At 34.6% G+C, this 26465-nt stretch overlaps 3 protein-coding genes across 3 annotated transcripts; 1 reads left to right on the forward strand and 2 right to left on the reverse strand.

Moving 5' to 3' along the window:
• Positions 1–881: 881 nt before the first annotated feature.
• Positions 882–9165, reverse strand: LOC132046698 (pyridoxal kinase). The gene is made up of 13 exons (XM_059437418.1): positions 9041–9165; positions 8860–8965; positions 8127–8220; positions 7896–8000; positions 7393–7476; positions 6978–7051; positions 6326–6390; positions 5645–5708; positions 4513–4578; positions 3158–3214; positions 2050–2094; positions 1910–1963; positions 882–1431 (listed from the first exon to the last, which is right to left on the reverse strand). Exons 1-13 carry the CDS (start codon positions 9103–9105, stop codon positions 1291–1293), a joined length of 1020 nt encoding a protein of 339 aa, XP_059293401.1. The 5' UTR covers positions 9106–9165; the 3' UTR covers positions 882–1290.
• Positions 9166–12671: 3506 nt separating this feature from the next.
• On the reverse strand, positions 12672–14688 carry LOC132047860 (uncharacterized). Its single transcript, XM_059438839.1, has 2 exons — positions 13417–14688; positions 12672–13193 (listed from the first exon to the last, which is right to left on the reverse strand). The coding sequence occupies exons 1-2, from the start codon at positions 14311–14313 to the stop codon at positions 12672–12674; spliced, it is 1419 nt and encodes a 472-aa protein (XP_059294822.1). The 5' UTR covers positions 14314–14688.
• Positions 14689–25005: 10317 nt separating this feature from the next.
• Positions 25006–25919, forward strand: LOC132046699 (uncharacterized protein At1g66480-like). The gene has a single exon (XM_059437419.1). The coding sequence runs from the start codon at positions 25216–25218 to the stop codon at positions 25717–25719; it is 504 nt and encodes a 167-aa protein (XP_059293402.1). The 5' UTR covers positions 25006–25215; the 3' UTR covers positions 25720–25919.
• Positions 25920–26465: the final 546 nt, after the last annotated feature.

Consider the following 26465-nt stretch of genomic DNA (forward strand, 5'->3'; position numbering starts at 1 on the left):
CATCATGAAAAACATAATTACAGCGACGCCCCTTTCATTTACCGCCAAATTCTAATTAGCCCCGTCATGAGGCGAAAAAAGAATTCCGAAAAACTAGTACTACCCCCACCCTAATTTATATGGCACTTTTCTGATTTCGAGATTCAAATAAATTTTTATTTGACCGTAATTTATTTATATATCTTTTAAATATTTTGAATTATCAATTATTGCGCCTTATAATATTTTTTACGTAGTTTTTAAATATGTAAATTTTATTTCAAAAAACTTAAAAAGTTTCATGCCCGAGTTCATGGTCAAAATTAAACTGTTTGACTCTCGAAATTCAAACTGTGACACATAAATTGAGACAATGGGAGTAAGTATACCTTTTCCAACAGTTGTTCCTGTAGAACGTTTTGAAAAATGTAGCTATCCAAAATGTAAAACAATCAAGTGCACGTACCAATGTCCAGATTAAGGTCTAGTATCGTTGAACAGAACAGAATTAGAGACATTTGGATGGGGTCGACCACATTTTAATCTCATTTATGTTTTGTCGAGATTCGAGAGTAAATACTACACGTTCAAAGAATTGAATACTGTTAGCCATTTTCTTTTGGTTGCAGTGTCTTCACCAAATGAATACCAGCGCCTCTGTTCGTTGATCCAAGGAGGTCACGTTAATTGCTCCCTCAAATCGTGCTTCCCGTGCCATGCACAGACTTGCCAAATATTTTAGACGAACAAAACTTGGTAACAATCAACGGTATTATAAAAACAGAAAAGCAAAACCTTTTTTTATTTTCTTTTGACTTTTCAGTGATATTATGAATAAACGTTTTATCCCCCTCAAAATTTTACGAAGAGCTGAATAACCAAAAAGATGAAGCACAAACGAATGAACGCAAAAGAAAGGGAATAGCAAAATAATTGAGTCAAATATTTCTAGAGGTGTGCTACATTTAACTCCCAGTGGTCAAGAGAGAAGCTCGTCCAGCGGGACTAAATTGAATGTATAAAGATTGCCCACACTGCCTCCAGCAACAACTTGATGCCCTTACAGACGTCCACACGCACTTTCCCGATTATGCTTTTCTTACTACCATCTGTTGCCATCTGCTAGGAAGTTAGAACCCACGGATTTTCTGTTCTCCTCGAACCTCCTTCCTTCAATGGATGGGAATATGATAAATATCTCAGCAACAAGAGCAAAATGGGCCCACTTTATATATATTGTGTACAAATGAAACTGTTTCGTTCTAGAGACAATTGTAAGCAATAAATAGACCAGACGACAACAACAGAATCTCAGATGTATCTTTTAGCTCTATATTTAACTTCTGGGTTGCGAATGTCATCTTGGCTCTGAATCAACCGAATTTCCAAACTGCTTGATTGGCAATCATATCCAGCCTTTTGATAATCTGTCAGTGTCCTCAATAAAAGTGCCTGCATCAAGCAACAACATTGGTTGATTTAAGCGAAAGAGCAAGCAACTAATGTTCATCATAGCACGAAAATTTGGATAATTGAATGTGCATTATGTACACTGCACCCAAATTTTGATTAAACATATTACTAGGTTGCATCATAAATTCATAAAAAGGTTTTACATTATATTTGTTCTTCTTGGCACAAGTCAAGACAAGCAGCTTTTTTAACCTCCCAAGTATACAGCATGTGTCTATATTTTTGTTCAGTGTATCCAACAGAAAGCTCATAGCTGTTTTACAACTCCCGGATATTAATGAAGTGAAAAGCTCCTGGATATTAGCACTGATTACGAAACAAATTTCCAAATCATGACAATGCAATCAAACTATTTTGGATGCCATCATAATAACTTATTTAGCAGTGATTCAGTCCTCCACGTTCAAGATATTACATGAGTGGATCTTCACAAACAACAGGGGAAGCACCCTGGTACCTGTACGCTTGAGACAGCAAGCTCTGCCGCTTTGTCGAGGTCATTGGGATATTTCTGTATGAGAGAGAAAAATTAAGATCAGAAACAGATTATTGTGGGAAATAAAGCTCAAACCTTGTCTTAAGCTGGTCAAACATTACATTGCTCCATCCAAGCAACAAAGCTGTCATTAAATCCCCTGTTCCCTGCAAGCACGCGATGTAACATTGATATCAGGGGTGGATCCACACCATTGGGTGTGGGTTCGCGGGAACCCACAACTTTTATCCGAACCTTGTATTTATAATGTGAAACCCTTCAAATATATAAGAAATTTGAGCTGAGAACCCAGTAACAACAGACACTGCTAGCTGGGAACCCACAAGCTTCAAATCCTGGATCCGCCTCTGATTGATATATAAGTGCTCATATAAATAAACTGTTGCAAGTGAATGCGCACTAACAAAACAAACCAAAAAGAACTTCTGGCATTTCTATACTGCTGTAAAAAGTGCACACGCCAGCCTAACTGGACGCATAGCTGCTGATGCCAGCTCTCTCTCCCTCCTCCCTCTTAGACGGAGCTCCCATCACCCAAAAACTAGAAAAAGAAGCATTGAATCTCCCAAACAATGAAACGAGGTTTGGAGAAACTAAAGTTTTCAAAAGTTTCCACTATATCTAGGTAGTAGGGCAGCCCGGTGCACTAAGCTCCCGCTATGCGCGGGGTCCGGGGAAGGGCCATATCTAGCATTTCCGACAAATTAAGAAGTTGGAAGTGTTGAGTTACTAATGGATTGTGTAAGGGCTTCCAAGCGATTTATGAAGATTTTGCGTGTTCTACCCACTTCGGCAAGTCCCTTCTGCACCTGTAAGTAAGCCTTAATGTTGACCTGTGAAGTCTAAGATCAGGTTACACGTGCAAGAGGGGATTGAGTAACAAATCGTCCAGCATAAAATGTCTAAACACTTCCAAAGGAGTTTATAAGAGTCTTGGACCACTCTAACGATTGACTCAAATTTTTGAATTGGATGTTACGATTTTTGCACAGTGACAAATGTCGTTTCAATTGTTTCTCTATGGAACTCACTCTAACAACAGAAAGCGAGAAGCTTGTTGATGACATTACTTGTAATATATGTGGGAATGTTCCTCTTTGAGCACCAGAAAAAAAAAAAAAAAAAAAAAAAAAGGAAAATCTTTATAACCTCTATCAAATTTCCCTCAAAAGTCAAACTTTTTAAATTATTTAGTCACAAGACACATACCGTGAAATATGCAGGAATTTTCGGTATCACAATCTTGAATTGCTCAGGAGATTGACCCTGTCACAGTAGATATCCATATCATGTAAAGTAGTAGCCAAAATAACAATGAGCGGCTGAGTCATCACAAAATAAAAATAAAAACAAAAATAGAACAGTGATGCTGAAAGCTCAATTGATTAACTAGTTTCATGGAAGCAATAGTAGGGACGAATCAGCTGCATCACAATCTTAAGTAGGCGTTTGGACATGCGATTTCATCTCATGAGATGAAATGAGCCCAGACCCCACCTGGTGGGATTATACTGGGTATGTTGTTGTAGTTGTTGTTGTTGAGATGAAACCAGCGTTTGGACATGCGATTTCATCTCATGAGATGAAATCCCAAATCATCCAAAAAGGCATGACTTGGGATTCCAAATCATGATTTCAAATTTTATAAATGTAAAAGTTGACCCATAAGTTTATATTTTGTAACAATAGATCCATAAGTTGGTAGATATATTTACCAATCATGTTTACCAACCATTTATATCAAACATTAAAAGATCTACAAGTTGGTAGTATATTTATAACAAATTTACTCTCATCAACCACGTGAGAGGATTATATTAAAGAGTAGTTACACTACAACTCACGTTCAATTTTTCATTTTATTGAACTAAAGTTTTGATCAATTGATGTTGTATTTTTTAGAAAGGCCTTCTAGTAGCGTATTAATTTTGTTATGAACTATGACTTGCTCATTAGGTAAGATTGTATAAGAATTGAGAAAGTTTTAATAGTTTTCACAACTTGTGTGGTTTTTATGTCTATAAGAAAAAATACAACTTAAGAAATCCAAATTGCATGTCCAAACAAAACTTCAACTTCAAATCTATCATGATTTCAAATCATGTCCAAACGGCTAAGAAAGTTCACATGCAAAAATCATTTCCAATTTGCAAGAAAGGTCATAGAAAGGAGAAATGCTGCCCAGGTGACAAAGTAAATCCAATGTGAATTATTCTCCCTCTATCCCAGTTTAATTCGATTAGTTGGTATTACTATTAATAAAGAGAAAAGTTGAACTCTTGAGTGTTTTTGTTATGATTAGCGAAACAATGTGGAATCACATGTCAGCTTTATTGTTGGATAATAGAATGGAGGAGAAACTGTACTGAGAAATAAAATAGGGTCCACAAGACTTTTGCTTTAAAAATGTATTAAAATCTGTTCTTTTAAGGAAAGTGGACACTATTTTTGTGACTTACCATAAGGACTTTATATTTGGAAAGTACAGGATATCAAAGATCATATCTCACAACGTAAGATTTGGTAGACCAAATCCGCTGAATACCAACAATCATGTCATTTACCTTTTCTTTTTGGTGACTGCCAATAAGGAGAAGAGTGCCATCAATGTTTATGCTAGTAATAACAACCTGACATAGAGCACAAAGGCCTGAATGATACAAATTACAGGCAAAACAAAAAACACAAAGGCCTGAATGATGTAGATTATAGAAAAATGTAACACTACACCCATGTCATTACATTTATTTATCTTCTAAAGAAAAAATGGGAATAACGATCCACTATTTTCTTTTGATGAAGAACGATCCACTATTTTCTCCCTTGACATAAATTCCATTTTCTTGATATAAAAAACGTTTAAACATGAAACCAACAGAGGCAAGCTAAAAAAAAATAGTGACGATGGAATTGTGTAGGAGACATTTTGGGGAGGAAAAGTTATTTCAATGATCAAAATTTTAACATGCTTCAGGAAATAAAAGTTTCAAACATCACTTCTAAGTTGATGAGGAGCATAGGGAGATTGACCCAAAGAACCCTCTAGATTTTCAGCCAGGATATATATGGACCGAAAATCTCAATTGAAATTAAAGTTATTTTCCACTTTGCACTATCTAGGACCATACAGCAATCCTCTAGACCATATATTCAGCATTGACAGAGTTTGAGTTTAGGAGCAAACCCTTTGGAAATAGGAAGTCAATATCAGATAAATGTTCATCTTTCACTAATACAAGGTTCCCTACAAGAAGATTCCCATGAAGTGCTCCAATATTCACTAATCCAAGGCAAAAACATAATCTACTTGGTTAGATGACTCTCACTGGCAACATGCATTAAGGTTAAGGAGCACCTTAGTGTGTGGCATATTGGTTAATTTAGTGGGTGAAAGACTAGGGTTCAAATCCTAGCGGAGATTAAAAAGCACCAGGTGATTCTCCCATCTACCAGAGCCTTGGTTGCCAGAGTTACCTAGTACATATGCTTGGTGGGAGGTAGCAAATACCTAGTGGAATAGTAGACGGGCCCGCAAGCTGCCCAAACACCACCGTTGTTAAAAAAGGGCATTAAGGTTAAGGAGACACGCTAAGGAAAAAAGTAATTGCAAACGTAAGATAAGCAACAGAAAACTTATAAATATGACCGCATTAGAAAGCCTTCTAAGAGTATTAGATCTCCAAGTATGTCAAGTACCTTTGACGGCCCAGCAGCATGCAGAATGTTGCAAGCTTCTTGCCCATCTTTTTCAGAAGTGATACTATCAAAAAACAAACCTTCCTAAGAAGACAGCAGTATTGCAATAAAAGAAATGAAGAGCACAACATTATGTCATTCTTCCTATTTTGCAAAGTGAAGTTTCACTCTTCTCTATCAACTTCCAATAACATTTCGAATTTTATAGAACTAACAATAGCCAATTGAAACTAACAAGAATCATGATAAAATTTATATAAATCAGTAGAATGTTTCTGATTAGTATATGATAAGATTAAGAAGAAAGACATGTTACCATGTGCATTCACAAGGAAAAAAATATATCATGTAAGCAAGCTTCAAGTTAAAGATTCCATGGAAATTGAAGCCAACAAAGCTTTAGAATACCCTAGGCATCACATGAAAGAGAGGTGGTCTAATAAGTAGATTAACCAGCAAACCTAGACAAGATAGCTATTTCAAATAAAAGAGGAACTTTCACATTTTACAAACCTATAACTCTATAACCAAAACTTTTTAACATACTTCCCCCACCCAAATAAATGTCATAACACTTGAGAGTCAAGTCTACCATCATAAGACTACATGTCTTCATACAGGTAAATCACCAGGAAATACTTTTTTCCTCTACGGATAAGTTACAAACCCTAGAAATGTTACCTGGACCCGGTCAATTGCTCTGCTTCAAACTGGTTAGGCGTCAACATTGAAGCAACAGGGACAACCTAGTTAAAGAAACACACCAACTTAAACAACAGCACTAAATACTCCAATGCAGACGGCAGACAACGTTCAGTCACCAATTCATTATTTGGAGCCACATCACATTCCGGTCCTTAATGCATGTATGTAATTGGATTTAAGTCGGAATGTCTATTAAAAGAATTAAAAAGAAGAAACTTTTTCACATCCATAACAAGTCTTATCATCACCATTCACCAACCCAATGCAAGTAAGAGAAAAAACAAATGTCAAAAGATCCATAAACAAAAAATAGTGCTATAACACATTAAATAAAGGAAGCTCAGTACCTATGCATGTAAGACAGTCATATGATGTTATGGGCAATGTATTGTCATACAAAAACACAAATCAGTGCAAACAAAAATATTAGTAATAAAACAAGCTCAGTGCCTTGGTATGCTGAAATTATCACAACAAAGCAGTTAGGAACACACTGATCAGTAAAATGTTTGAGTCCTCATCCATTTCTGAGCCTGGTCAATCAAGATAACATTGATGGATGGATCCTTCTAAATGCAAGTTATGCTTTATCCATTGATGTTCTTTTATGGAAAATACAAAGAAGTACCTTCTCACGGTATACTGCCACCAGTTCTGGAGGGACGTATAGCTTACCTTCATCACCCATCACAGGATCACAAACTGACAAATACAACATAATTACACAGAGAATTGAGAGGAACAAACATAAGAGATTTGTATGCATTTACATTCATCTCGAAAGAGATGCAATTTGGTGGAACAACCTAGTATTAGCTATGTAAGACTGCATTGCAACTAGTGTTAGATAGTAACATTAAATTCATCTTCTCCAAATCCGTAAGATAGTAACATTAAAATAAGGAAACACTGAACTGTAAAGGGAAAAAAAAAAAAAAAAGGAAACACTTGACTACATGAGGAAAACTGTAAAATGCCGTAATTTTGAGAGAATTTATTTTCCTAAATGCTGCATAAAAATTTGCTCCTAGGGATATACTCACCATATGTAAGCTTGGGGTTGACAGACCGAAGCTTATCAACGACTTTCAGTACTGTGTTCAAGAAGGAGACCGAACCAATATAACCTACAAGTGTCAGTCAATATAAGCATCAGAGCGCAACAAAGCATTCCAGACAGAGAAAGAAGGAAAAATTAAAGGGAAAGTAATGAGAAAAAGAAAATTTCTGTCAATAGAAGAAGGATAAAATTGAAAAGCAGTCTGAATTCTTGTAATGGCAAATAAAGGCAGCCCAAAACACAAGACAGATAATTGGATTGACACAAAATATAGCAGGTAACTAGTCTTATGCAAGGTAACCAAAACTCTTTTGTAATTTCATTTACACACACTGGAAGCTATAGATGAAGGAGCAGAAGACATGTTTTTAACTGCTAATTTTGGAAGTTTGTTGACATTGTAAGTTCTGGTATCAGATCCTTCAAGCACATGAATGTGTGTCAAGAAAAACATTATGGAACAGGATATTTACTCATTCAAAATACCTGTCAGCAGATGAGTATAATATAATAGATCATTGGCTTCAAGACCTTCTACTAAATCCCACAGTTGTTCTCCATTTAAAACCTGGCCCTTAAAAGTTGGGTATCCTGCAGAGTTCTCAAGCTAATTAACCACAACATAATCCAGTTAACATGATTTTAATGGTTAACAGATGACCTCGCACCGTATTTCAGGCCTCAGATTCTTTGAATGAAGTGATATAAGCAGCTTGCCTGTGTGATTTGAGAACTGTACAGAATTGATTGGGTCCACATCGTAGCCCAGCAGTTGGAGCGGGAATACTGCTGACTTGTTGCCCACATATCCCTAAGTAAAAGCAAAATTTGGAAAATAACCTCCTGATCAAATACTCACAAGCAATTGTGAGGAACACCAAAAGAGTATCAACAATCTGACATCATAGTCACTAGTTAACAGATCAAGTTTTCTATCCTCCTATTTTTTATTTTTTTTTAATAAGGTAAAGTTCTATTGATAAATAGTATCAAGCTGGTACTACAGGAATTACGACAGAGATCAAGGTTTCAATTCTTGTGTAAGCAGTAAGCGTCATTTCAATTTTATAAAATCAATCACCATGCAGGCTATTAACAATCTTGCAAGATATGGAATTAAATGTCTGTCAAGATCAGGTTCCTACAATGACCAAAAGATTAAACGATTGTAGGTATATTTTGTTTCAAATTAAGGTCTGTTTTAATTGTATAAATCAACTAATAGTTATTATCTCAGAAAGTCTTTTTTTTTCTTGATTCCAATTTCCTTGAACAAAGAAAGTGACTTTCTGAGATAATATCGTGACCATTTGTGAAATCAACTCCTATTTCACCTTTACATAAAGAGCTGATAACTGGAATTGGTGTAATTTATGTTCAAAGTCTCGTAGCTAGTCAACTCACAGCAACTAAATTTGGAATTGAGGTAATGATGACCAAATCGGAGTACCTGAACTGTATGAGACTGAATGCTTAGGACACGACCGGTGTCCGATGGCAGTGCTAACGCCAGGATCGGTGGTTGAGCCATGTGTAATTGCTTTGAGCACCTAGGTCTGCAAAAATACTTCAATTACTCTACTAGTAGTAAATAAAGAGATTATCCAGTTTCTCAAGGAAGAGAACTTCACCTGAAATTCGATAAGCTTCGGATTGAATTGAATCCAATGCGAGAGATGAGTGGAGAAACAAACATATATAAAAGACTAAACTTTGAAAGTCAATATTGTTCGCATTAAATTAATACTGTACATTCCAGTCCCCAAAGCCTTGCAATAATTGATCAAAAGTTTTTGGATTAAATTATCGTGACTTGGAGATTTGACTGTCTTGGTTAGGTGAATGTGAATCTGATTTGGTGCTACCAGTATTTTTTATGTCAGTAATAGTGACTAAAATCAAAATTTTGACCGGTAATTTTATTTTAGGGTTCCGCGGCGTCTCAGTTAGAGTTTCGTCAAATGTAGAAAGGTGGAAATGAATGGGTAGCGGTCCGGTCTACCCAATTAAATGCTGCCACGATGGATGAAAGTGCACCGTTAAAGTGCGGCTTCAAAATATTTAGCTGAATTATGAATATTTGTGACAGTGTATCTCCTTAGACGAAAACTCCACGGGAAATTGCAAGGATATTTTGTTTAAATATTCAAATTAAGGTCTGTTTTAATTGTACATATGATAAAATATTTTCCTCGAATTTTAAAAGAATTTATGTACCTTTTTTTTTTTCCATAAACAACTTCATTATATCATTTCATAATATGTCTCAAGCGTGCGTAAGAAGCCTCTGAATCAGCTACAACCCAACTTGGAAAAGAAGAATTTCAAGAAACTCTTATGTAAAATGAAAATAGAGAACTTAGCTAGATTATGAGCTAGCACATTTCATATGCGAGGCATATATACAAATTTGATATTTTCAAAAGAACTCATCAATCTCCATATATCCTCGCAAATTATATCTGTCTCCCAAGACACTATCATCTTCTTTTGTAACATTAGTACCGCATTTTTCGCGTCTCATAGTATATGAATCTTTGACCAACCATTTTGTAACGCTCTTTCCAGCGCCTGCCAAATTGCTAGTGCTTCAGCAGTTATGATCTTGCCTTTTCTTTTTCCACTTCTAAACCTGCATCTGTGAAAACAGCAATCTCATCTTGTGTCGTAGTAATATTTTCGTCATGAATCTTATTAGACAAACAAGTTAACCCGGAGGAAACTAGCAAAGCATTATCATTTTCATGTATATCGAATAAAACCTTATTAACTATGTCATTAGGTTTATGTATATCACCGTTAAATCATAAAGAATTTATAGCTTTCCATCTTGCCATAAAAGAGAGACACTTAATCTCATTAGCTCAATGGAATCTGCGTATTGGCATCTATTGTGAAATAATTCATTCTACCATCTTGCAAAATCAATATTTTTTTCTAAATCAGGCCAATTGATAGGCAATAATTTCCATACTAACTGAGCTTTCGGACGCCTAAAAAACCTATGTTCAATCATTTTTTATTCTAAACCACAGACCTTGCAAACATCACAAATATGAGTTAATTTCTTAGAAATGCATGCATTTATAGGTCAGACATTAAGAATGCATTTTTTAAGAAAACTAGTGTACTGTCTCGTGCTTCGCACGGTTGAAAAAAATAATTATTTTACACATATAAGATTCATAGAATTAATGAAAAAAATAAAAAAATATAAAAAGTCTGAAGTAAATAAATAAAATATAGATAATCTCCACATTTAGTTTAAAATATTTGTTTCAGTCAATAAAATAATTTTTTACAGATAAATGCACAAAAAGTAAAACATGCTAATAAGCATATATAACAATTGTAGATTTAGTGAAAAATAAGAGAGAAATATATGCAAAAAGAAGGCGATAAGAACATAACATGCTTGTTAGCCTCAAACCTTTCTGAGAACATCGACTTGATACGAACAGAAAAAATAGAAACTTCAAAAAGATTACAAACTCAAAAGCACGAAGTAAATCAATTTAACAAAACTAATGATATTTACATGCCGATTAACAAAATAAAAAGGACTAATTTTAAAGCCTGCCATTTTTTAATAATTCTCATGATGTCGTTAAACACACAAAGGTATTACATACGATGTTCATGACAAAAATTATGAGCGTTTGGACCTGAAAAGGAAAATAAAATTTATTATGTGCTTGTTAGTTGTGAACCTCTCTCTAACGCATTGACTTGAAACAAAAAAAAAATCAATCACAAAAAGTTACTGAAAATATTTATAAGACTGGATACTGCAATATCTACAAATATATTGAAGTTAAAAAATGTCAATTTTTTTCGTAATGATTTCAAATTTAAAAAGCAAACTCTCGCGTGTCGTGGTGCTAGGGGAAGGGATCGGTAGGAATAGAAATGACATGGGAGTTTTAGGTCCAATTGTTGTTTTTCTTCTTTTTAGAAGTTGGCTTTAACTCTGATTGGGATGAGGTTTTGTTTTATTTGGTGAGATGTAATCAAACTTGGAATGATTTTTTTTTGTTGACAGATTTGTAGGTTGGTGTCGGTGAATTTGTTGTTACATGTTCTATCATATCAACAGACTATAAATGCTCTACAAGATTCAAAAAAGGTTTTTTTTTTTTAAAAAAGGAATTAAAAAAAAAAAAAAGAGAAGACGAAACAAAAGTTTCCACGACTCTTTAAGAAAAACTTCAATTGCAAATTATTTAGGACCGATTATACATCTCATCTATATTAAGATCAACTATCATTCCAATAAATGATAAATAATCCGCAGCTATATAATTTTTTTTCTTTTGTATTTAGACTCTTCATTCTAACTAAGAGAAATAATTTGTGCAAATTATAGAGAATAAAGTAAAACTAACATTGTTAAAGAGTCCAGCCCTTATTTATAAGACCGGATACCCCAATATCTGCAAATATTTTTTAATTATAAGCTGTCAATTTTTTTCATAACTACATTGAATTCAAAAAGCAAACTCAAATGTCGGGGTGGAGAAGAGGGGAAGATATTGGTAGGAATAGAAACCACACGGGGGTGGGGGGTTGAGAGTCGCAGTAACATTTATTTTGTCATTGATTTTTTTTTTTTTTTAAATCATTTTTCGAATCTTGTAGAGTATTTTTCGTCCCCTGTAGAAATAGAGCTTCTATGAAAATATCTGAAACTTGGTGTTTGTCAAAGATACAACACAGGGGTGGAGCTAGGATTTTCATCAAGGGTGTTCATATTTTAGGACAGGGGATGTGTGAGAAAAAAAAAATAGCGCATGAAAAAAACACAATGCCTCTGCCAACTATCAATATGGCCCGGTGTTGCGTCAAAATATTTGCAACAGTGAATTATTCATTTAAGCTCCCACCGACACTCTACCCCTTCATAGAATTTATTACGAAATAAGCTCTAGCATAGAACACATCATCTTATGCAAGCTAAAGAATAAATAAGTAACTTACACGTTCAATGGCCTCACGCTCTTCAGGTGTAACAGTCACAGCTTGTAGGAAGGAAAAACAAAAGATTGTGATGCCAAGTCTTCAGGTGTAACCGTCCGAGCAACTTAGCTACAGAGTATCTCAACCGAAGATCATGAAATTCAACTTTGGTAGGAAGGAAAAACAAAAGAGTTGTAACATCAAGTTAGATTATGAAAAAATAGAATGGAGTCGGGAAGATACTTGTACAAAATAAAATTAACATAAAGAAGTCAACAACAAAAGATTCTATTACAAACTAATAAATTACAATTGCACTCGACGAGTCTTCATCCCTTGAAATGTTTTTATAATACACTCATTAGAAACATCTTTAAATACTTTTTTTTCCACATAAGGTACTATGCAACCATCTAAGAATTCATCGTCCATTCGATTCTGCAAGTCATTCTTGATAAACTTCATCGCTGAAAAAGCTCTTTCAACTGTTGCAGTCGCAATTGGTAGAAGCAAAGCAAACTTCACCAAAAGGAATACAAGAGAATAGTTTAAATGCTTCTTTGTCTCAACTAACTTTCTTGAAAGTTCCCCAAGTCCACCTAAATTGAAGAACCTTTTGTCAATAGCACAAACATCAATAATGTAATTAGCAAGTTGATTCTCAAGGGCCCTCATGCTAAATCCATCAAAGTCATCAGGATATAATTCAGTCATTCTCACTATCTTTTTTATGTCAAAACTAGATAATGAATCAATTGGATTCAAGCAAGCTACTCCATTAAGCAAATCACTAATCACCTCATTGAAACGCTCATTGAGTTCTTGTAGCTGCCAATCAATAATTTTATAAAACAAATCCACACGGTAATGATGCAAAGTAGTATAATCAACTACTTTACGTCGTGATCTTCCAGAATTAGCATATGGATCATCATAATTAGGCAATGAAATTTTATGCTTGATACAAAAAGTTTCTACCTTTTCTTTAAGTGAATCCCATCCAGAATGCTTTTCTAAGAGAGGATCCCATTCATTATCTCTTAAAGCTTGCAAGATTGAAAACCTTAACAAGAATTATGGCATTTGCAATATCTTGTTCCTTTTGCTGTAATGACACATTAAGATCATATGTGATTCCTAAAACATCAGTCATCAAATGCAACAAGAAAACAGTCTCAAATGTTTGACAACTTCTAAGAAATCCCGATGCACTAGCTCTTTCATCCGGAGTACTTGCATTTACAACAAGAGCATCAAGTACATCAACAATAGAGGCAAAGTTACTAATAAAGTTTCCAAACGACTTGTAGTGAGATCCCCAACGAGTATCACCGGCTTTAATAAGGCCAAGTTCTTGATTCAGGCCTCTATCCATTTCTAGCTCACCCATATCTAATGCTTCCACGAGTTTTTGTTTTTGAGATTCTCGAAATCCATCCACACGTTTAAAAGAAGCTCCCAACACATTCAAAACATTTGAAACCAAGAGTACAAGTTCTCCCACTTGAACACACTTTTTAGAAACCGCAACAAGAGTTAGTTGAAGTTGATGAGCAAAACAATGAACGGAATGAGCCGATCTACTTTCTTGTTTGATCAACGTTTTAAGACCACCTAGCTCACCTTGCATATTGCTTGCCCCATCATAACATTGCCCCCGTACAGAAGATAACGTTAAAGAATGGTGAGCGAGTACATCCACAATTGCTTTCTTTAGAGATAACGCACTAGTATCTTTAACATGAACAAGTCCAATAAATGCCTCCATCACAAATCCCCTTTTATCAACATATCGTAAACAAATAGCCATTTGCTCTTTGCGTGACACATCTCTAGATTCATCAACCAATAGAGCAAAGTAGTCACCATTTAAGTCCTCTATTATAGCCTTAATTGTTTCAATCTTACAAGCACTCACAATATCTTTCTGGATATCATGAGAAGTCATTTTATTATTTTTTGGAGCTTTTCCTAACACATAAGGTTGAATTTGATCACATTTATCCGCGTACCATGAAAGAACTTCAAGAAAATTACCTGTGTTCAATGACGATTCACTCCCATCATGACCGCGAAGTGCCAAACCTTGATTCAAGAGAAGTCGTACCACATCGATTTAAGCATTTAAGCGAACCCAATATTCATGCTTACCTTATCATCCAACTTTTAAAATGCAGCCTGAATCGATTGTTCTTCTCGCATTAGATCTTCACACATTCTTTTTGATTGATTATGAACACTATTTGGTGGACCAACGTGCGTTAGCAAGCTATCCTTTCTGTACCAATTTTTAAACCCTTTAGTCGAAAATACATTACCACCACCTTGAAACAAATAACAAGGAAAACAATAAGCTGCATCTGCACTTGTACTATATTCCAACCAATCAGGAAATTCATCAAACCATTTAGAAATAAAACGACGTGGTATTCCAGAAATATCAGTTTTAGGAAACTCATGATCCTTAGGTTGGCAAGGACCTTTTTGAATGTATGCCCTCCTTACCTCGTCACGAATGTTTGGATGATAATCCAAAATTGGAGTTCTTTCGGTCGGGTCAGCCTTTAGATCATTTACATCAAATTCTTGTCTCTGAGAAGAGTGAGACGATGGTATTTCTGTTTGGTTGGCATTTTCATCTCGGCCTAGTTGATTTTGATTCTGAGAAGAGTGAGACACCAAACTTTTTTTGGGTACTTTCTGAAAATATTTCTCCATTCAAACTGAAATAACAGTCAAATGCAATGCACTTATTAGAAATCAGTCATACAAATTACTCGCTGAATATATAAAGAAATTAAAAAAAAACACAAAAATTGCAGCTGGTACATCTAACACTTCTACTGTTCTACAGGAAGAGTAGCAAAATATGGAGGAATAAAGTAGCAAACTGCCATCACCTAGAAATCAAAAAGATAGGTCCTAACTACATAATTTTTCTTGCCATCAGCCCATCACCTAGAAGTAAAAAAAGATATCTCTCGAAAAAGTAGCAATATATGAAAATCCCTAATTTTTCTTCCCATCACCTAGAAATAAAAAAGATAGGTCCTAATTTGCTATGAAATAACAAGGGGAAAAAGAAAAAGCACAAATGATGAATCCAACTCTTGAATGAAAAATTAAAATCATTCAGGTTAAAATGAATGTAAGAAATCCGATGGAATTTGGCAACTAACAAGTCGTTACTAACCCCCTAGCCCAGCATACATACTTGAGTACAATTCCTTTTCATGTGTTTGCACTTACTCTCATCCTCCCATCTCTGTCACTTGAAGTTGATATTAGACATTTGAAGAGACAAAAGTACAACAAAATTTCCATGCTCTCAATGATGTTATTTACTTACATATATTAACTGGCGTTATGGTTACGGACCTTGCGGTGATAGTTGATAGCGGACTAGCGGTGGTCGGTGGTGCGGGTGGTTTTTTGATGGAGTAAGAGAAGGAGAAGGGGCGAGCGATGGCGGGAAAGAGAAGCAAAGGGGTTTTTAGTTTATGAGGAAAAAAGGTGCTTTTGTTAGAAGATAAAATTTTGACTATTTTAAGATAAAAAAAAAAGTTGGCTTCTGTTAGAAGATAAAAGTTTAATGAGTAGCTATTTTTTAATTTTAAAAGAAAAAGTCAAACACTTTTTAAATGTTATGGCTTGTCTCGTTCAGTGAAAAGAGACTAGTTTCTCTAATGCAAAAATAAAAAAAGTTGTGCCACAGCCGGGATTCAAACTCGCGTCCTCAGCGAGAGTTTGCACACCCTTAGCCGCTGGGTTATCCTTCTTTTCTATGTCAAGGTTGTTCATTACTAGTATATATCCACAAAGTTCTATATTTAATATAGGCATCCGACAATTTTTTCCGACGAAGGGTGTTCATATGACCACCCTTGAATAGGTGTGGCTCCGCCCCTAATACAACATACCCATTATCGTTTAACTAAATAAATGGTGACTCGTCAAGCGAAAGAAAATCAGTATCAGTAAAAAGCATGTGTTTCTCCTGATATAATCACAAATGAGTGACAATTTGAGGATTGGTGACAATTGTGGTTTTTGCTAGTGATTTGTGACTTTTAGACTTCCAGCAATGATTTTTTCTCATTTAGTAATGACTTTTGAGCTTTTAAAATTTATTATAAATATGTAAGTAATGAGTAAAAAAAAAAACGCAAGATATATGTCAATAATGAGTAAAAATGCAAAAAAAAAAAAAAAAAAAAAAAAAAGAAGAAGAAGAAGAAGAAGAGAAAATTAAAACCAACTATTTAATTGAGCAAATAACTAAAAAAAAAACCTATGTAATATGATTCAGCTAAAGATATATCAAAAACTTATATCCCTTATATGAAAATCCTATACATGTTACAACTTAACACCTTGAGTTAAAAGGGATAAAATATGCTCCTCCCATTTCAAATTATGTGACAGTTTTGACTTATAGAGAGTTAATTTGACTAATTTTGCGAAGTTAGATTAGATTAAATCAACTCAATATTATAAAATTGAAATTTAGATATTCAAAAACTTTGTGAAAAGTATTATAAGTTGCCATTCTTTTCATGTCAATATGCTAGAAATGCGTTCAAATTAGAATATCGGTCGAAGTTTACATAATTTAAATCTCGAAAATCGGAAAACGTCACATAAATTTAGACAGAGGAACGTACGATATACCTTCTCCAAGTTCTAAGGATTTTGAGAACAAGCTTGTATTTGATGGGAAGCTCTCGTGAATCTTCTTCTGCAATCAAGACATGAAAGCAAAGACCCGTTAGCATACCCCATATAGGCAAGGTTTTTACAATCAGAGAGTGAAATTGTTATTATAAATAAAGATGGGAAGAAAATGATGAATGACGAAGAATACAGAAAAATGAAAATTATAAACCCAACCATACGTAAAATGTATATGAGTTATGGAGGAAAAATTCTAGTTAACATGTCAAATGTTGTGTTGTGATCATATCATGTTTTCCATGGACCTAAAGAAAAAAGACAGTGGAATAATATTTTGTATGAAACAAAAACAGTAGGAGTAGCTTTTAGAAAAGAAGAAAAATGCGGAGAATACACCCCATTTGAGAATCTACGGGAGAAGTAAACCAAAAGCTCAATCCGATGAAGATGAATACACCATTATTCTTATGTCTGAATGTGCTTTTAAGGAGAATTAAAGGAGGGATTTTTCAGTTTTTTCGCATAACACATTTAACATAATTAAGAGATTTAAATGAGTGGCTTTTGGATTTTTAACATAGCACACAAATGGGGAAAAATATATAGAAAGGTCATAAAAAAAGGAGAAAAAAGATAAATAGAATCCTTGGCCAAAGAGAGGTGCCACATCACCTTGTATGTGCCTTGCTTTATATTATACTCCCTCGTCTCATGATGAGTGTCACCTTAGCCAAATTTTTTTGTCTCGTAATAAGTGTCACCTTATGAAACCAAGACATAAATCGACTAGTTTTTTCCAATTCTACCCTTAGACAATAAAGTAACATCTAAATGATGATTGAAAAAGCCACATAGTAATTTAGTATTGTTGGATTCCCAATATCAAAAGGTTTACTTCTTGTGCATGCTCTAATCAAAAGATAAAAGTAATTTATTTTTATTATATATGGGTAATTTGATAAACTCCACATTGCATTATTGGCTTCTTAATATGCGTGTTTTCGGCTAAGGTGATACTTATTATGGGACGGAGGGAGCGTATAAATATAGATGTTTATACTTGTTTTTGATACTCAACGATCATAAAAAATTCCAGAAAGATTTTGGAAAAGAGTGACAATTGGCTTGAGGCCTGTTAGTAGTAGTGTCAACACATGTTTTAAAGTGTCTATTACATGAATACTTTAACCATTTAAAATATATCACCTTTTTAAATTATACATGTCTACCCAGTAAGGCTGATACAAAATAGTATTTTTGATCCCTCAGTTATTGATAAATTCTGATTTTGGTCCTTATGATATGTGATTCAACACATTTAACCTTCACCTAATTAAGATGTATGATTTTAGACCATTTATGTAAGAGATATGTATATTTTAAATACTTTTAGAAGTATATTACCCTAAAATATGATGTATGATTTTAGACCATTTATGTAAGAGGTATTTATATTTTAAATACTTTTAGAAGTATATTACCCTAAAATATGAAGTATCAGTATAAGTTTAACACAACACATATGTAATTAGACAGTGGAGAATGGTTAATCATTTTGAAAAATTGTGAATTTTCATAAACAAAGTGATCAAAAATATACATTTCAAGCAATTAAAAGTTAAATATGCCTAGCCAGATAACACGAGGACTAAAATTAGAATTTATCCATAATTGAAGGATAAAAAATGTGATTAACCCTATAATTAAATGAGGTAACGTATTTCAAGGGATTGTTTGGTTGTTAATTAGAGTCTTGCAGATTATAATGTGGGTGCTAATTATGAAGGAATTAATTATATAGAAGGGCCCGTTTGGCCATAAGAATTTTTCACTTTTTCTCAGGAAACGTTTTTACTTTATTTGGAAATCAACATTTGGCCATGAAAATTCCAAATACAACATGAAGTTGTATTTGGAATTTGAAAAACACCAAAAACACTTGTTTTCACTTTCAATACATTCAAATAACTAATTTTTTTTTTTGCAAAACTATAACCAAACACAACTCCAACTTCAAAATACCAAATAAACTAAAATATTTGATTTTCATGGCCAAACACCTACTTAGTTATTTACTCGTATGTATTAATTATACAAAAATATTAAATACAGTACTATTACTAGAGATGTAAATAAAGCAAAATTTTACATACCAGGATACGAAACGACCCAAAAGTGAAAAGTGTTAGCCTTCCTCGAATCTAGGGACATACCTCCGCGATCTTCTCCATCAAAGTGACCCGAATCTAAGCGTAACCCTAACTCCCAACCCGAATCATCCCCTCACACACAGTTGATCAATCAATAAGATGAAGCGCAAGAAATGGTCTGAACTTGAAGAACTAACTCTCCTCACTAAATACTCAGACCTCCTCAACTCAGGCACTTTATCCAAGCTCAAAACCAGAGAGAGAAAATTCAAACCCATAGCTGACCATGTCAACACTGTACATCACTTACAAGACCCACTTCACTACCCCTTCAAATGGTCTTGGCGTGACGTGTCCATTAAAGTTCAAAACATGCGTCATCAGTATCTGGGTGTGAAACAGAAAATCAGAATTTCAAATAATGAGTTCAACTGGAAAGATGGGGAGAACCATTGGGAGAACTTCTTGAAGTATAAGGAAGTGTTTGGTGATGTTGAATTGGATGTTAAAGAGAGTTCCCCTAATAATGAAATGATTGGCCTTTATGGTGATGATGATGGGGTTTTGGGTTTGGGATTTGGGATTGATAGTGAGGAAGATGATAGCGGGGATGGAGAGGAAGTTGAGGATAGTGTTTTAATGAGGAAAGGGTATTGTGGTAAAAGGATTAGGATGGTTGGTGGGCAAGTTTTGGAGTTGAGAGATGTTTTGATGAGAAGGGAAGAGAAGAGGAGGGAAAGAGAGTGGAGTAGGGAAAAGGGTATGTTGGATACAGAAGAAAGATCGAAAAAAACGGAAAGAAGAGGTGATGAGGAGATAGAGATGAAGGGGTTGATGTTGGAAGAAAGACAAATGATGTGGGCAAAGAGGGAATGTGAGAAAAGGTTGAGGTTAGAAAGGGAATTTGATGAGGAGAGGAGGCAAAGAATGAAGATGGAGGAGAAATGGGAGGAGGAAGAAATGGAGTGGAGGGAGCGTTTAGTGAATATGCAGATTGAGCATGAAAAGCAAATGATGCAAATGCATGCTGATGCTTGCCAGAACCAAGCTAATTTGCTTGGGATTATGGCTCGGTTGATCTGTCAATTTTTTGGCTCAGCGAATGATGGATTAGGGGGTGGTTTGGGGACGTTGTCAGCCCAAGTTTTGCAGAACTTGCAGCACCCCGGGGGCTTGAGTGATAGTGGGAAGCCAGATGCTGCTTCACCTTCTGAGTTTTTGTAGACTGTAATTAGCTCCTTTCTATTCTAAAGTCTGAAATAGATGTTATACTCGGTAAATTTATGTATTTGGTGCCTTCTTGTAAAAAATTGATGGAGATCTTTTCCTGAATAAATGAATGCTCTTCAAGCATTGTTGATTTTTCCTGAATAAATGAAATGCTCTTTATATGTGTTGCTTCCCTTTTATGCAATTTCTGCAGTTTGTCACAACTAAAGCACTTTCAGTTATGTGATGACCGATAGGTAACAACACATGTCTTTGAATGTAGAATTGCAGATATGATGCTTAAAGATTGAAATGTAATGACAACTTAGATGAAAGCTGTAGTTGGCATGTTTTTCTTTCAGGAATTTAGGGTATGCTTAGCAGGCTTGCAAGTAATTTACAGTCATGAAGGTCCGCACACGGGGTAAACCCCTTGGAGATGGGTTTCTATAGGAGTACATTGAAGTGCAGCACATGTGAGTTGATATTTCAATATTCTCTGCATGGTTAAGGAAGTGGTTCTGTGTCATCACATTTAAATGCAAGACTAGCAAAAAATAAGGTTCTTTATTACTAGTTGTTGTTAATATGAATAACTGCTAAGGATGTTAGTGGTGGCTTCTCCATAAACACCCACAACAATTCGGGGCATGTCCTACATGCTAGGCAACGAATTTAAACTTCGTCTGGCAATGTTACAATGTAATAAGGTGGTTAACTAATCCTCCTCCTCACCCTTTCCTATTCTTGTTTCAATAGTCTCATTCAATAGGATAAGATTGTTGGGGAGCAGTCCCTTTATCCTGTTGTTGACTGTTCTGCACAACTTCAATTTGGTATTGCAAAATTCCATGGCAACTTGCTGAGACAGCTTCTTATCTGGCGTCTCAGTTTTGTGGTGCCCAAATACCTTCTTCCTATCTTGCCTTAGTTTCCATGCTGTAAGATGAATTGTATTCCCTCCTCCCGCTGTCCATTTCCGACAGAGCCTCTTAATCCTACTAACTTATTGTTTACTTCGTATGCTGGTAATTCAAGTACTAAGAGATAGTGGTTTGGAATGGCACTAACACACTGTTTATCAAGGCCAGCCTGCCTTCAGAGGATAGTACTGCCTTTTCCATGTAATCTAGCCTTCTTTCAAAAACAATTCCACCACTTTATATTCGTTATAGTTGTGCTTTTATGTTTTGCTCCTAATAGCAGTCCTAGCCTTAATTTAGGTATTATGCCTTACATGCTAGGATTCCAGCTGCTGAATGTTAGTAAAGTTCCCACAGCAAACAAGCTGTTATCTGCCAAATTACATGTAATCCTGGAACTCTTCAAAATTTGAAAGCTATTAACATTACTTTGAGAAGTTTCAACCAATCCTTCTCTGCTTCACAGAAGAGCAGTGTATCATCTACATACAATGTGGGAAACACATAACGCTTAACCAGATTCTGTCCCACTTTAAAGCAGAGAACAACCACGTCTTTCAACCTATTTATCGTTGTGCTTAGGGTATTCATTTTAGTTAAGGCATCTTGAGGATTTAAAGAGATTTTCGATTCCATTAATCAATGATTAAGTTAATTATATGGATAAAGGGTATTTCAGCTTCCCCTTATCTCCTGGGTTGGAAAGTTAAGTTTTTCTCAGCCAAATTAGGTTTACATCATGATGGAAAACTTTGCCAATTAAGGTGTATAAACTACTTAAGCGTAGACATAAAAGTGCAGAAACTTAGCATAGAGGAAGAAGACGTCATAATCCAGCTCCATGCCCTCATTGACAAACAGTCGACAACTGTATACATAATACCTTACTACTGCAATATTCAACAACGTATATTACATACATAGATGCTCTTCTATCCATTCATGGACATCTGTTTGAGAAATTAGCTCAGCTTTCCGATTTATTTTTTGATCTAGATAATGTGAGTGTGCATGTTGTTTTTTTGGAATGTTGGGTTGTCATGGGCAACCAATATAGCATATAAGTCTAGATGTTCGAGCCCTTTCTCCTTACCAATGTCCTCAGTCATGGGTGCTGGTTTGATTAGAAGTTGTTACGGGTGACAATGACACAACTGAAGACATATTAGCATCACTTACCCTGTCCAGCTTTAGTTGGGATTGGAAGGAAAAAAAATGTACCTGTGGCAATCTTAATTTGCCGGGTCGAAAACAGAAATAAACAACAAATGGTCATACCTAAATATTTGTTTTGAGTACTAGCTGAGTTTAGCTAGAGATGTTAATAAATCTGCATTCGAAGTGTGATGGTTTATCAAGTAATTAACTAAGTTGGGTAATGTACGTGTTAGATTAAGATTTCATCAATGAGGTGGTTGGTTTAGTACTTAAGTCTTGTGCGTTACAATTGCGAAGAGGATCAATAATTCATAATTTTTCGTTGGTGGTCGTTGCAAATTGATGGTGACAAATGGAAAGCAGCGGCTTATGCGAATTACTGCAACCGAAGCAGTACAAAGTAAGTGCAGGTTGAGGTTATGAGGTAATTGCGGATTAAAACGAGTTGAATTAGTAAATGGATTAAACTATAACTCAACTTAAAATTTGTTTGGATTAATATAAGCGGGTTGATGAAGAAAAAAGCAAGCGAGTTAATTTGGCTAACTCATAATTTAATTAAGTTAAACTCAAAATTATGTTATCTGTTTGTTAGCTCTCTTATTTGTTTAATTATCAAATTAATCTAACAAAAGAAACTTATTTTTATTAATCATGACATGAATAAAATGTGGATTTCGAATATGCCTAGGATATTCTAATCAATCCATAATCACTTAATTTGAAACTGAAAAGTTAGTTTTCTGATATTTAGAAGGCATGTTCGAACTTAAGAATCCCAAATTTGTTGCATGTATAAACTCACTCGTTGTGACATGACAGAGCGCTTTTGAGTCTTTAGTTAACATATCAAAATAGGAGGTACTTCATAAAATTAATTGAGATGCGCGCAAGCTCATTTAAACACTAACAAGTAATATCATAGAAAAAGATAATAACATAAAATAAGAAGCATTAGCTAGGCTTCAGTGAAAAGGACTTAAATGTTTTCAATGAGCGTCACATTTTCTGGCCAAGCTCATTCTGATCTTGAATACTCTAAAGCATATAAGAATTTCCTAACATCACCACAAACGTCAGCATATATCTGTAGACTAAGATCGTATTAACTCTTTTTTCAAAGATTAATAAAGTGGAGTTGAACATGGCCATTGGCCTTATTTAAAGAGCTTATCGGAGTCAAAGTTCCAAAACTAGGTATAATTGTTGAAAAGAAATGTGGTTCTTTTCTGTCCAGCTATAATTTTACCGAGGTTACAGCAATTTTTTTTTTTTTTTTTGCGTGCGGACATTTCTAAAAGAGAAGGTAACCAATGGCAAAGCCTCATATTATGAAGAGCGGTCGCTTGAACACCATTCTCCAAAAATTTACTGTGAGTATATAGTTCAAAAATTACTTTTTGAAACATTTTTAGCGGAATTTCTGAGTCTTAAGCCACCACTTTTTTGTTATCCATCATAATCCAAGGTCAAAAGCCAGGTGGAAACTCTTCCACCTGGATGCAGTAATTGTGAGAGGTTTATTTGCCTTTTTCTCTTTTGGCCTCACCTTATAACTAACATCAAGTAATACTTTCATTTAAATAGCAATTGCAAGTCTAACCGAAAGATCTTATCCTCCTTCGACCTTTTCTATGAAAACACAACATACTAAAATTTTGAATTCTTTGTGACAGAAGCAAACATTTCCTTAATCAACACACAAAAAGGAGGATTATGACTTTGAATATGGAAACGCTTTGCTGTCAACATCCAGATAGCAATTTGGTTGGGACTTTGTGCCGTTTATATTTAAGTCATGTAAACAAACAATTTAACATGTTAGTATAAGATGTTATTTACTTCTATTATGTTTTAAGTTATCAACTAACGTTTGCTAATTTTTTTTTCCCACAATATAACGTTTGCTAATATACAGTTGCCAATTTTACAAGTAACTAACTTAGACTTAAATTCCATATATTTGATATTTTATCCCCCCATACCCATGCCTTCTTATCCAGACCACGCCAATAAATATAATCCCACCAGCCTTAGATTATCGCAAACCCAAGAAAGCCCAACTCCCCACTGCTACTCCAATGTGAATATTTTAAAACAAAAGTCGGCTAATTCTTTCATTTCGTTTGTTGCTTTCTATTCAGATCCAGATAGAATTTTGTCGTAATAGAATTGAATAACCCCCTTTCCACTTCGTCTTCAAATTAATCTTGCCATAATAAGGTACAATCATCACACACATAGTACAATACTTGTGAAAGCACTTTTAGTATTATACAAAAGTCGTATCATGGTTTTAGTGGAAACATAAAATAATCCACAGCGGGTCCAGATTTATATTTGATGAATTAAATTTAAGAGGTGAACAATTGAACATCTTTTGCCGGAATTACATTGTATATGTAAGTTTAATATTACTTTTTATACATCTATTTTAAAATACTAAACACCCTTGAATATGTTGGGAGAAATTTTTAGTCCAATATTCAACCTTTAAATTCTTATCAGTGACTGTTTCTAAAATTTTGATATATATTGATTTCAGTTTAACCTGTTAACTTTACACTACATCAGCCATTAAATAAAACCTTTTCCAGTACATTTCCACAAATTCACACGCACACGCACTAACAAAAAAGTTAGTTCCTTGTCCATATAATTATATACTACCAAAATATAAGTGGAGGAACCATAATACGAAAAGAATCAAGATTCTCTTAGGAAAAAAGCGAAACAATGGGGAACAACATAGGAGGAAACAAGAAGAAAACAAAGGTGATGAAGATTAACGGCGAAATCTTGAAACTCAACACCCCAATAACAACGTCGGACGTAGTTAAAGACTACCCAGGTCATGTTTTATTGGAACCAGACCAAGTGAAGAAATTTGGAATTAGAGCTAAACCATTAGAGCCACAACAAGAATTGAAGCCAAACAAAATATATTTCCTTGTTGAATTGCCTTTGTTTCCTAAAGAGGAGATTGCTAGTAAGGTTACAAGAAGGGTGAAATCTGCTGTTCAGATGAGTGCAAAGGATCGGCTAGAGTGCCTTATGTTGAGCAGAAGATCGGCTTCTGATATGGCGATTTCGAAGACGAATAATGGAGCTGCTGTTCAGCTGAAGATGAAGCTGCCAAGAGATGTAGTGTTGAAGCTGATTGAAGAAAGCAGAGATGAAAGAGAAGCTGCTGAGAAAATTATGGATCTTTGTATGCCCAATTCCAGTTATGTCAGCTAGTTTTTGCTTGGTTTAAGGTTCTTTAACTTTTTTCTTTATGTTTGGTTGTGACTTGTGAAGTACAGATGATAGGGTTAAGAATTTAGTTCAAAGAATTGCATATAGTTTTACAGGACTTTCTGCTTGCTTTTCTATTTTTGTTTTACATAACAATCTGTTTATTTTCTGGTAGTGTTGTTATATATTGATCTTCTTGTTAACTTTTTTCGTTTTGTCTTTTGTTTTGAACGTTCTTTTTCTCTTTTAACAAGAGGATTAAGTGTAAATTAGGAAAATAAGATTGTCTGAGTTTGATGGTTTGGTTGAGGGCTGAGGATTGGGATCATTTGAGACCATTCGTCAAAGATGACGACTATGTTCTCAGAATCTTAGTAGTGGATATAGCCCTCATACGTACCACTTCTATTTTGGTTTTCCAATTTATTTGTTACCATTAATTCTTTTGTTTGTTTAAGAAAAAGATAGTTTTTTATATTTAAAAAATACCAGTTAATTTTGTTTTGGGTTTTGCCATTAACATAATTTGTTAGAATCCACTGTATGCCAAGACAAACCATATTTGGTAAAGGTCACTTTTTATTCATATCTATTCTGTGTCAAAAAGTTCTTTTATTTTTATTTTTATAAAGAATTCCATGTTCAATTAAACTATAGCAACAAACAACTTAGGACATAGTGAATAACTTTCTTAAGACTGATTATAATAAAAGAGAAAAGGTTGGTATTGTCCGAGTTTAGAACGTTTG

This window comes from Lycium ferocissimum, chromosome 2, assembly GCF_029784015.1.
Source record: "Lycium ferocissimum isolate CSIRO_LF1 chromosome 2, AGI_CSIRO_Lferr_CH_V1, whole genome shotgun sequence".
In the NCBI taxonomy this organism is placed as follows: domain Eukaryota; kingdom Viridiplantae; phylum Streptophyta; class Magnoliopsida; order Solanales; family Solanaceae; genus Lycium; species Lycium ferocissimum.

Coding starts and splice junctions, on each gene's coding strand:
- LOC132047860 (XM_059438839.1), bottom strand. CDS start 14,313: ATGACTTCTCATGATATCCAGAAAGATATTGTGAGTGCTTGTAAGATT. Junction 13,194..13,416: donor TTGTTAAGGTTTTCAATCTT/GCAAGCTTTAAG, acceptor ATTGATTGGCAG/CTACAAGAACTCAATGAGCG.
- LOC132046699 (XM_059437419.1), top strand. CDS start 25,216: ATGGGGAACAACATAGGAGGAAACAAGAAGAAAACAAAGGTGATGAAG.
- LOC132046698 (XM_059437418.1), bottom strand. CDS start 9,105: ATGTTTGTTTCTCCACTCATCTCTCGCATTGGATTCAATTCAATCCGA. Junction 4,579..5,644: donor ATGCTGCTGGGCCGTCAAAG/GTACTTGACATA, acceptor GCTCTATGTCAG/GTTGTTATTACTAGCATAAA. Junction 3,215..4,512: donor GCAGTCACCAAAAAGAAAAG/GTAAATGACATG, acceptor CTACTGTGACAG/GGTCAATCTCCTGAGCAATT.